This window comes from Chiloscyllium plagiosum, unplaced genomic scaffold (genome assembly GCF_037043375.1).
Source record: "Chiloscyllium plagiosum isolate Xiang-an unplaced genomic scaffold, Cpla_swu_hap1 HiC_scaffold_9, whole genome shotgun sequence".
NCBI classification, from domain to species: Eukaryota; Metazoa; Chordata; class Chondrichthyes; order Orectolobiformes; family Hemiscylliidae; genus Chiloscyllium; species Chiloscyllium plagiosum.
The window spans coordinates 62,108,608-62,121,056 of NW_028270147.1; the positions used below are offsets into that span (position 1 = coordinate 62,108,608).

At 40.0% G+C, this 12,449-nt stretch overlaps 1 protein-coding gene across 5 annotated transcripts in view; it reads right to left on the minus strand.

Moving 5' to 3' along the window:
- The window catches only part of dnajc6 (DnaJ (Hsp40) homolog, subfamily C, member 6), a 146,755-nt gene that overhangs the window by 53,603 nt on the left and 80,703 nt on the right, over nucleotides 1–12,449 (minus strand). For all 5 annotated transcript variants that reach the window (XM_043699441.2, XM_087990684.1, XM_043699436.2 and 2 more), the window contains 3 exons: nucleotides 10,673–10,863; nucleotides 5,431–5,529; nucleotides 4,312–4,734 (listed from right to left, as the gene is read on the minus strand). In XM_043699441.2, coding sequence (XP_043555376.2) covers nucleotides 4,312–4,734; nucleotides 5,431–5,529; nucleotides 10,673–10,863 — 713 coding nt within the window. The remainder of the gene's footprint in view (nucleotides 1–4,311; nucleotides 4,735–5,430; nucleotides 5,530–10,672; nucleotides 10,864–12,449) is intronic.

Consider the following 12,449-nt stretch of genomic DNA (forward strand, 5'->3'; position numbering starts at 1 on the left):
GAGTGAAAGCAGAACAACAGAATAGTAGTTAGCTAGTCATTGGGAAATGCAGCAACCTATTGCAAAGGGCTAATTTAATAGTCACACAACACCAGATTATAATCCAACAGGTTTATTTGGAAATACTAGCTTTCATAGCACTGCTCCTTCATCAGGCACCTAGTGGGGCAGAATCATAGGACACTGATAGTTTGCTACAAATTCTGTTTCTTATGATCCTGCCCCACTAATTACGTGAAGCAGCAGCGCTCTGAAAGCCAGAAAAACCTGTTGGATTATAACCTGGCATCGTGTGAGATTTTTAAAATCTTTGTCCACCCTAGTCCAACATCGGCACCTCCACATCATATCAAAAAGGAAATCTTATTAAAAAACTCAAATAGGCCCAATATTCAGCACCTTTCTCCCCGAACAGTACACAGTCTACCTCAGATTACACTGAAAAGGGATGTATCCAGAATTTGAACAACAGGTGGAGTTAGCGGTCTCACACTGCTACTCTGCTGTAAATCCTTTCAGTAATATTGACATTTTAACCATGCATCTAAAGTGATAGTTTTATAAAAGGGAAATCAAGTTTAAAACATTTCTTAGATTTTTTTGAGACATAGGGCAGAGTGATTTTCTACACTAACTGGATGCTGCTGTCAAGCCAAAAAGAGGTTTTAACTACAACATGAAGTAGTAATGAAAGATATGAGCAGCAGTGGCAGTGTGATGCTGGGTATGTACACAGTACATCCCAATACTGGTGGACCGTATCAAATATCTTGACCATTTCCAACCAGAAGCACATTGGCCACATTCAACCAGCCCATGCCTGCAAGTCTCAGAAAAGTTCATCTTTAATTTAATCTATTTGTCTAAATCAACCTGTTCAGAAATGTCATAACACACCTCTAGTGCAGGTGGGACTGAATTTGGATCACCCTGTCCAAGGGGAGGGGGACAACCACTGAGCTACAAGAGGGCCAAAGCCTCTGAGATGTTGGTGGATTCAACCAGACATTCACAGTGACCTCAGCTGATGTGGGAATTGAACCTATGCCATTGGTTTCCCTCTGCATGGCAAACCATCGGTCCAACCAACTGTCTTAACCAACTAGGGCTAACCTCAGAATATATCTACAATTAAATAGGATTCTGCTGCCAGAATTAATGATTAAATCAGTCTGTCCTAAGAGTTACACCAGAAACGAATTTAAGTTCATCAGCCAGGTCTGCAGTTAATGTATTTGTGTGCTCAAAACTCCATATACAACTACTCAGGACCCTGTTTGAGTAGGCCACAGGAATTCATGCATACATTTCACATTTTTCACAAAAGACTCATGAAGACAGGCAAACTTTGCTGCATTGCTATGGCAATGCCCTGACCAACAAAAATCTGTCTGGTCTGAGAATTAAATTTGACTGTTAACTGTCTCCATGCCAACTTAAGGCCCACATCCTCACTGTATAAAGTAGTGTCTCTTTATTCAAGTCTGTTTCTTGTATCCAGTTCTGATGAGCACAAGATCAAAAACAATCAACATTTAGTCTCCTTCTAGTAATGTTAAAAATTTTAACCAGAAGTAAACATTAGTACGATCAGATAAACCAATGTAGTTTTATCAAAGGGAAATAAAGTTTGAAAAATTTTTGAGTTTTTTTTGAAACATAAGGGGAATGTCATAAACTTTGATTTCAACAAGACATTCAATTAGGTGACACGTAGAAGAATAATAGGCAAAATATGCAACAGGGTTGGCGGGGGAAAAGATAAATAATGATCCATAAATGATTATGTAACAGGCAGAAAGAGAAGGCATAAACGTGCAATTCACATTGCGATCTAGCGAGCTGCAAGGAACAGGGTTGGGCCTCAGCTGTTTACAATTTATGTTCATAACTTAGACAAAGAAATTGAAAGCAATGTATCCAAGTTTTCTGGCAACACAGTGCTGGCTTTATGTTTCAGTTTTATGTTCTGTCTTAGCTCTTTAATTGAGCCTTCCTATCCATTTTATCTAAGCCCCTCAATTAAAACTTCCTATCAGCCTGCTTTGTTCCAAAGAAAATAGCTCCAGCCTAGCCCATCACTCCTCATAGCTAAAAGTCTCCAGTGCAGGCAAAATCCATACAAATCTCCTGTGTCCCCCACCAGCCTTGCATGATCACATCCTTCCTAAAATGTGGTAAACAAAATAATGCAGAGTATTCCAGCTGTAGCCATACCACTTTTATTATATAGTTTTACCAAAGCTTACTTGGTCCTATTCTATGCCTTGTATAATAAAGCATCCTGTATGTTTCATTAAACATATTTTCTGTCCTGCTATCTTCAAGGATCCGTGCACATGCACCCAAAAAAGCATTTTTGTTCCTCTACACTTACAAAGTATCTTACCATTATAATACATTCCTTCTTTATCCACCCAAATGCATCATATCACACCTCTGTCGACTGAATTCCACTTGAGTATTTTTGCCCAAGCTGACCAGTCCATTGTTATTTTTCTGCAGACTACAGATATATTCCCCTCCATCAACTACCTACATCTGCAACTCAGAACTCTGCAATCTCTCAGCCATTTAGCCAAGAGCTTTTCATACTTTATGCAAAAATGGACAATTTCACAATCTTCTCTCGCAAACATTTTTTTTTAAAAAAAAGAGAGATTACTGATCATTAAACTCTGTTGCTTATGGAGCCTTGCAATTTGCATTTATCTCAGTCAACTACATGGGCCAGATCTTTGGAGATAGATATACATCTGAAGATACACCCTTGCAACATGTCCTAGCATGCAGACCTACAGAAGTACTGTTGCCTGGAAGTTCCAAATTCTGATGGGCAATGTCATTGAACCCCAGGATCCTCTGCTTTTTTTTTTCTAAACAAAGCAATAAGTTGGAGACTTGAAGCAGTTCTACATATGTACTTATACAGAAAATATTAAGATAAATGAACCCAGGTAACTTCGCAGCCAAATCACCAATCACAATGACCACCTTTCCACTCATTCATCAAACCAAACTGTTCTCCCAGGCAGCTAGTGACAATATTCAGAAATATTCTTGAGTGGCCCATAATGTGAATTTATGCATTAAAGTGACAATTTCATGAAAATCACCTACACTGTGGCAAATTTAACAGAGGAATGAGTTTGTGCCTGGTAATTACCCAGATGTTGTGGTATATGGGCCTGACCTTTAAGTTATATTTTATGATCACATCTCTACATTAATTCTACATCTCAATTAAGGTCATATTTCTCAACAGTTTGCAATTAAGGGTCACCACTAACAAAACAATCAAAGCATATAAGTGTAGGCTTTGTGTAAAATGAAAATGAATCGACCAAACAGAAACAAGGTGCATCTAGCAAAGTATTATAGATTTAGAAAGTTGTGCGTGAACCACCAATCAATATGAACATGCAATGTTTAGTAGTTTGTTGCTGCTGCTTTTCTCACAAAAAGGCTCCAATGTAAAACAAAAGGATACTTTTTCAAGGTGACACATTGAATTGTACGCTATAGTCAGTCTACAAAGGCCAGTGTGGGAGGGAATTCATGCTCCAAGCTCCATCAGGTCTGAAGCAGTGCATGAGACAACACCTTTCAGGGTTTAAATTGCATCAATTAAACATCAGTGTGTACAAAGCACTTGTTGCATTTTAATTCAATTTTCCATCTTCTGCATTGTACTTTCTCTATGCTGATTAAAAGGTCATTTACAAGTGGACATATACTCTCAATGTCAAGTACTGGAGATGTAGGAGAGGCAGAAATTATATTACAAAGCCCTTTAAACAGACAAACAATCAAATTGTATTGTATATTTTAAGTTTAAAAGTAACCAATGATACATGTTAGATTTGAATAGACTGATGCATTTCTCTGGTGTTGTTTTGGAATCTCCCCAACTCAAAAACCCATGTCCTTTACACATCAGCAGAGGCAATTTCTCTTCTATTGTTCGCCAACATGGTAAGCTTGCCAAATAACAGCCAGTGCCATCAAAAGGGAGCATGCCATGTTTTTGCCTGACTCTTCTCTGCTCCAATGGAACTTCCCAATGGACATTACACTGGCCTCAGAAGATCCCAGGAGACGTGAGTAGCAAGGTTGTGGCAGGGAACTCGACAAGGCACAGCAGCAATCTGGCCATTACTACCACTGCCTGGAAGATTTAAGTCAATAATTAATTATGAACCATTTTAGCACCTTAATAAGATAGAGATGAAAACCAGAACTGAAATTGCTTTGTTAATACAAGGCTCTTTTTCCCCCAAAGTTTGCCACACAATTTTATAGCTACAATACCTTCATTAATTTTTGGTGATGATGATAAAGAAGGAGAGCCTGCAGACCTACGAGGGGTAGAATGTGCTGAGCCTGGAGCACCACTACTACCCTGCGTTGATGGAATGGAAGAGGTGCTACCAAACAAGTCACTGAGTAGGTCAGAGTTAGTTGGCAGAGGCTTGGCTGGAGCAGTAGTTGTAAAGGTCTGGCTTGTTGCACCTCCATTGAAATCAAGAAGATCTACACTTTCAGGTGCCGAGGATCGAGAGAGTGCCTGCTTTTTGGCACTTTTTGGCGTCCCATGCTGTTTTTCCACACTGGTAGTACTGTGCTGGCTTGAAAGGGACAGAAGTTCATCGTCTGATGGCTCACTATCCTCATTCATGAGCGCTGTTCGGTCTTCAGAAGAAGGATTAGTACCATTCTTATCACCTTTTGTTTCTGGAAAAAACAGGTACGAAAAGTTGTTACATCTTAAATAAAAACCTCACTGTATTTTTAGCACAATGTTATAAATATAAAGTGTCACAAATTTAAATGTAAGGAATGCATGACAAAAAGAAAAAACACCCTAATAAAGAGGAGAATTTTGTAGAAAATAAAAAAGCCACAGATAAAATGATCTGTTTTATTACAGTTACTAGTCAGGTCTGTGTATTATATTTTTCATATTGCTGCAGTTGGTATGGAAACAAAGCCATACAACATTACCTCACAAGTGGGACAACGTTGCTTTCTTTTACACCAGTCAGGCCTTGGATCCAAACCCCACATTACATTAGTTAAGCATGAATCAAAATTGTATAGTAGACATCCAAAACAAAAAGGATAATTTTAGCTTTTAATAGTGTAAACAAAAGAGGAATGCAAAATTGACCACCCATTACACAGGCTGCTTGATTTTCCTTTCCTCTGAAGTCAACAGGAATGCAAACAATTAGGAGAGGACTGAAATTGGGGGGTCAGTTTGCTAACATCTGTTTACTATTATCACTTAAATTTTAAAATGACCCCCAAAATGATTGGTAGCCCTCTGCCAAAGTTAACGTACGCTTATCAAAAATAGAAATTTGTTTTAGAGATGCATCAAAAAAGTAACTAGATGTTCAATACAGCTATGCAGTAGTATTTAAATACCTTGCCAGTTAAGGGTTGGAAAAAACGTGCTTTGTCCTGTGCTCTTCATGTTATCTGATGAGGTTTCCACTTCAACCACAGTATCTAAAGCAGCTTTACCTGCAGCAAAAAAATTAACATGTTACTGGAGAAGCAATGTTTCAATTCTCAAAGAGGAACTCTTTAGCCATATGCAAATAACATGAAGGAAGACCATGTCTACAGGTGAACATGAATGATTGAATCAGTGATTCCCGAATAGATCAGACAACTCCAGTTTTTCAGTCGGACACCAAAAATTATTACATTGTTGATAATTATTAGTGTACTATCTTCTTAAAATATTAACCAAAGAACAGGTGTACATAAACAAAACTTTGGGTGGGGAGTTGGAATATGCACCTGAATTCTCAATGTGCACTTCAACATGCATGGAGAATACCAAGTAACAAAATGTACCACTCTTTACAAAAGGGAACTATGCTGATTCTTTTTAAGCTGAAAACAAACAGAAAGGAAGGCCTTGCCCTTGCATATAGGTTTTGCAAATTCTTTTAAAGTCAGCCATTCTGTATCTCCAAGTACTTTAACAATTCGTTGGCCAATGTAAAAAAACCTCTAACTTCTAATTTCAAAAACAAATTTAAGGAAATTAACTGTTTCACAGGTGACAGCATAGACTACCCATAGTATTCCAGAAAAGACCACATCCTAGCTTACAAATAATTTACCCACTGATTAAGAATTCCATTTGTACAAAACGTTAAAACTTTATCAGGAAAGTCAAAAACAGAAGTTGCCAGAAAAGCTCAGCAAGTCTGCCAGCATCTGTGAAGAGAAATCAAAGTTAACACTTCCAGTCCTGGTGACCCTTCCTCAGAGCTTCCCCAGGGGGGAAAAAAAAATGAAAAAAACTTCCTGGGCAAGTTCTGAGGAAGGGTTACCAGATTGGAAACATTAATTCTGTTTTCTCTTCATGGATGCTGACAAACCTGTTGGAGCTTTCCCAGCAACTTTGTTTTTGTTCCATGATTTACAGCATCCACAGTTCTTTTGGTTTTTAATCAGGAAAGTCATCTTAGATGTTTCAAACTAATGGTGATTACTCACTATGTTTGAGATTCCAATCTGAAAAACTGGGGTTTTAATAAATTTCAATTTAAACTTATTTTTATTCTCTCGTGGGATTGTGTGAAGCTGCTGGACCAACATTTATTCGCTGCCCCTAATTGATCGTGGTGGTGGAGGTTGACTTGCCTTCTTGAACTGCTGCAGCCCGCGTGCTGTTGGCAAACCCACAATGCTATTCGGGCGGCAGCTCCAGGATTTTGAAGGAACAGCAATGTATTCCTAAATTAGGATGAGTGTGGCTTGGAGGGGAACTTGCTGATTGGTGACATTCCCATGAATCTGCTGCCTTGTCCTTTTAGATGGACACTATTGTGGGTTTGGAAGGTGCTGTCTAAGGATTTTTGGTGAATTTCTGTAGTACATCGTGTACTGGTACACTTCACTGCTATAATTATTGGTGGTGGTGGTGGGAGTGGCTTTTGTGAATGTGGTGCTAATCAAGCAGCCTGCTTTGTCCTGGATGGTGTCAGGTTTCTTGAGTATTGTTGGAGCAAGTGGTGAATATTCCAGCACAGACCTGACTTGTGCCTTGAAAATGTTGGACAGCTTTGGAGGACTCAGGAGTCCTCAATACACCAGTATTTCTAGCGTCTGACCTGCTCTTGCAGGAATTGTATTTATATGGAGTGTCCAGTTGAGCTTCTAACCAATGCTTACACCCAGAATTTTGATAGTGGGAGATTAAGTGATGGTAATGCCTTCCAATATCAAGGGTTTGTGAGTAGACTCTCTATCTCAAATAGAGATAGTTATTGCCTGGCATTTCTTTGGCACAAATATTACTTGCCGCTTGTCAACTTGGCCTGGATATTGTCAGACTTTTTGTATTGAAAGTGGACTGCTTTAATATCTGAGACGACACAATTGGTGCCAAACACAGCAAAAATCATTCATCCATCAGTAAATATTTCCCACTTCTGACCAATAATAAGGGAAAAGTCATTGGTGAAGCGGCTGAAGATGCTTAGGCCAGAGGACACTAACGTGAAGAACTCTTATAAAGATGGCCTGGAGCAGAGATGAATGACCTCCAACAACCACAAACATCTTCCTATGTGCCAGGTATGACTTCAACCACTGGAGAGTCTGGCCTGATACCCATTGGTTCCAGTTTTCCTAGGGGTCCTTGATACCACACTTGGTCAAATGAGGCCTTGATGTCAAGAGTGGTCACTCTCACTTCATCTCTGGAATTCTGCTCTTTTGTACACGTTTGAACCAAGGCTGTAATGCGGTCAGGAGCTGATTAACACCCAGTTTGGGTTCCATCAGGGTTACTGAGTATGAGCTGCTTGATAGCACGGTTGATAACACTTCCCGTCACTTTTTTGATAATCGAGAGTAGACTGATGGGGTGATAATTGGCTTCATCCTGCTTTGCGTGTACCATGAAATACCTGGGTAATTTTCTGCATTACCATCTACCCAAAGATAGTGTTAGAATTGTATTGATCAGCTTGGCTGGCGATGTTCAGGAGTTCTAAAACACATGTCTTAGTATAATAGATGGAATGTCTTGAGGGCCCAGAGCCTTTGCACTATCAAGTGCCTCCAACTATTTCTTAATACCATGTAGAATGAGTTGAATTTGCTGAAGATTGGCATCTGTAATCCCAGGGACCACTGGGGTAATCAGCAATGGATCCTCACTTGGCACTTTTGGCTGAAGACTGTTGCAAATGCTTCAACCTTATCTTTTGCACTGATGTGCTGGGCTCTTCCTTCATTAAGGATGGGGATATTTGTGGAGCCTTCTCCTCCAGCTAGTTGTTTAATCATCCACCATTATTCACGACTGGATAGTGCCGGTCTGCAGAGCTTAGATCTGATCTTTGGTTGTGAGATTGCTTCGCTCTGTCTATCACTTGCCGCTTATGCTATTTAGAACACAAAGTAGTCCAGGTTGCTTGCTTCACCAGGTTGACATCAGTTTTAGAGTCAAGATTAGAGTGGTGCTGCAAAAGCACAGGTCAGGCAGCATCAGAGGAGCAGGAAAATCGACATTTTGGGCAAATTCCTATCCTGATGAAGGGCTTTTGACCAAAACATTGATTTTCCAGCTCCTCGGATACTGCCTGACCTGCTGTGCTTTTCCAGCATCACTCTAACATTGACTCCAATCTCCAGCATCTGCAGTACCACTTCCACCTCAGTTTTAGGATTAGGGTTACTTGATGCTGTTCCTGGCATGCCCTCTTACACCCTTCTTTGAACCAGGGTTGATTCCCTGGCTCGACAGTAATGGTTAAGTGAAAGTATGAAAAGGCCATGCGGTTGCAGATTGTACTGGGAGTACAATTCTGCTGCTGTTGATGGTCGATAGTGCCTCATGGATGTCAAGTCTTGAGTTGCTAGATCTGTTTGTTGTCTGTCCCATACTGTCATGGACAGATGCCTCTGCAGCCAGCAGATTGATAACTATGAGGTCACATGTTTTTGCCTCTGTTGATTCCATTACCACTTGCTCTGTGGACCCAATTTAGCAGCTACATCCTTTAGGACCCGACCAGCTCAATCAGTGGCTGAGCCGCTCTTGGCCATGGCAATCCCCCAACCAGAGTTCATTCTGTGCCAGTGCCACCACCATGCTTCCTCCAAGTGTCATTCAATATGGAGGAGTACTGATTCATCAGCTGAGGGAGGTCAGTACGTGGCATTCAGCAGAACGTTTCTTGCTCATGCTTAACCTGCAGCCATGAGACTTCATGGGGTCCAAGCCAACAACATTAAAGGACTCCCAAAATAACTCCTTCCAGACTGTACACCACAGTGCCACCACCTCTGCTGCATCTGTCCTGCCAGTGGGACAGAACCTATCCGTGGATGGCAATGGCTGTTTCTGGGACATTGTCTGTAAGCCATACTCTCAGAATTATGCCTATGTCAGGCTGTTGCTTGACTGGACTGAGACAGCTCTCCCAATTTTGGCACTAGCCCCCAGATGTTAGTGAGGAGGACTTTGCAGAGTTAAGAGTGCTGTTTCTGCCATTGTCAATTCTGGTACCTAGGTCAATATTAAATGGCCTGTCTGGTTTCATTTTCTTGAGATTCTGTAACAACTGATACAACTAAGTAGGTGACAATATCATTTCGGGGGTAGTTGTGAGTCAACAACATTACTGTGGGTGTGGAATCACATGCACGACAGACCAGGTTAGAATTTCATTGATCTATTTATTGTGACGTGTATTTCTTACAAATGGCAGATTTCCTTCCCTGCAGACATTCACGAATCAGATGAGATTTTCCCAGCAATTGACAATTGTTCCATTTCTTACCTCTTGATTCTAGATACTTATTAAATTCAAATTCCATCATCTGCCTTGATGGGATTCTAACCTGGGTCTCTCAAACATTTGAGTTTCTGGATTAATAGTCTACCAATAATACAAGGCTAGAAGAAAAGTGCATTTCCTTTATCTAAGAAATTCTTTTATCCATGCAAATCCCTGTGTGCAATGCACCTAGCACAAGTGAACAGACAACCTCCACCAATGCCACAGTGGATCACCCCACTTATTTAGTGAGGCTAAATAATAGTGCTGCTGCATAATGCATGTACAAACATGCTTACTAGCACTGCATGCTGATGCACATTGAATCTGCAAAGAATTGTTCGTTTCGGGGGAGGCAATGGCCTGGTGATATTAGCGTTCGATTATATAACCCAGGAGATCCAGGTCATATCCTGGGGCCAGGATTTGAATCCCACCACGGTAGTTTGAATTCAATACAAATCTGGAATTAAGAGCCTAATGACGAACATTAAACCATTGCCAATCGACAAAAAGAAAAAACCCATCTGGCTTGCTAATGACCTTCAGGAGGGAAGCTGCTGCCTTTATCTGGTCTGGCCTACAGACCCACAGCAATGTGGTCAACTCAAACTCCCTTTGGGTAATTAGGGATGAATAATAAATGCTGGCCTAGCCAGCAAAGCTCTCATCCTGTGAACAAATACTTGGAAAAAAAAAGTATTGGTTACATTTTAGTTGCAAAAAAATCAGCATTTAAAAAAAATGGTATTATAAAAACAAATTTCAGCAATAATTCTTTGGTGAAATGAGCAAAAGCTGACAAATATGTTAAACACATATTTCATTGATCGTGCCCTTCACAATGACAAAAATACCTGCAGCTAATGTTTCTTGATGTTCCTGGTGGCTGGAGAATAGTGTGTTGGGTGTAAGATCTTTGGTGTTCAAATGTTCCCAGGGAGGTGTCAGGTCAAAGCGTTTATCGGAAGATTCAACCTCTACTTCCAGTATAATGTGAAACAATGGAGGATATTTCTCTGGAGAATCACAGGCATCTAACTCTGGTCTAAGAGGGGGTAAAAGATAGAAACATAGTTGTATTAAGCGAGCCAAGTAATTCTTAGCAATACTTTCCTAATTATTTTAATGACCAAACCTGCTCTACCTTTCAACATGAGGAGTCAAAGTCATATAGCATAAAAACAGATCCTTCAGTCCAACTAGGCCACACCAACCATGCTCCCAAACTAAACTAGTCCCAACTGCCTGCATTTGGACCATATTCCTCCAAGTCTTTCCTATTCATGTATGAATCCAAATGTCTCAAACATTATAACCGTACTCACATCTACCACTTTCTCTGGCAGTTCATTCCATATACATATCACTCTTTAACAATGTTGCCCTCATATCCTTATCAAATCTTTCTCCTCTCACGTTAAAAATATGACCCCTAATTTTGAACTCCCCTACCCAAGGGAAAAGACCTTAGCTATTCACCTTATCTATGCCCCTCATGATATTATAAACCACTACAAGGTCACCCTCTAACGCCAGTGAAAAAAACTCCCAGCCGATCCAGCCTATTTTGGTAACTCAAATCCTCCATTCCTGGCATCATCCGGACAGATCTTTTCTGAACCATCTCCAGTTTAATAATATCATTCCTACAGCAGGGCAGCCAAAACTGTACACAGTACTCCAGAAGAGGCCTCACCAACATCCGGTACAAACTCAACATGACATCCCAACTCCTATACTCAATGGTCTGAGCAATGAAGGCAAGTATGGTAAACACCTTCTTAACCATCCTGTCTATGATGCAAAGGCTTTAGTAAAATCCAAGTAAACAACGTCTCCACTCCGCCCTCATCCATCTTTTTGGTTACTTCGTCAAAAAACATAAATCAAGTTTGAGAGATATGATTTCCCTCTAACAAAACTATGCGGACTATTCCTCAGCAGTCCTTCCCTCCCCAAAAGAATGTAAATTCTAACTTTCAGAAACCCCTCCAACAACTTACCCACCATCGATGTCATTTGACTGTTTATTTCTCCAACAGCTTAATTCAATTATTGTTTTAGGCTCATTTGAACAAAACTTGCTAAGAGAAGAGAATGATTTGAATTTTTATTCTGTCACAGACAATAGATCATAAAAGAGCATGTTTGACTAAGTGGAAGAAACACTCTAATATTTCACATGGTTGGTTTTGCACGGATATAAATTGAATAACGCTGCTCTTGACAAGTATAAAGAATTGACCTCAATAACTTGGACTGGTCACATTTAACTCAAGATCTCTTCCACATTTGGAAAGTTGATTTATTCCTACGTTAGACCCTAGTCTAGGCTAACTACTTGCATGGTCTTCAAAGTGTACTTAGTCAAGGAACATGCAACATCCCCTAAATGCAACCTCACTTGTATTATTCACAAAAGGTTGCATGTTATTCCTTCAGAACAGGAAGGTCTTTCATGCAATGCAGAATGTATTATGCTAATCCTTCAAAGTCACAAAGGTAAATGTTAAAGTAAATTAAGCCACAGGGCACACAGAGCTTACAACAGTTGTCATTTAATCCAAGAATTCTAATTTAGATTATACTTATGCTCCATGTTAAAAGTATGTGACAATTGAAGAATCTAAA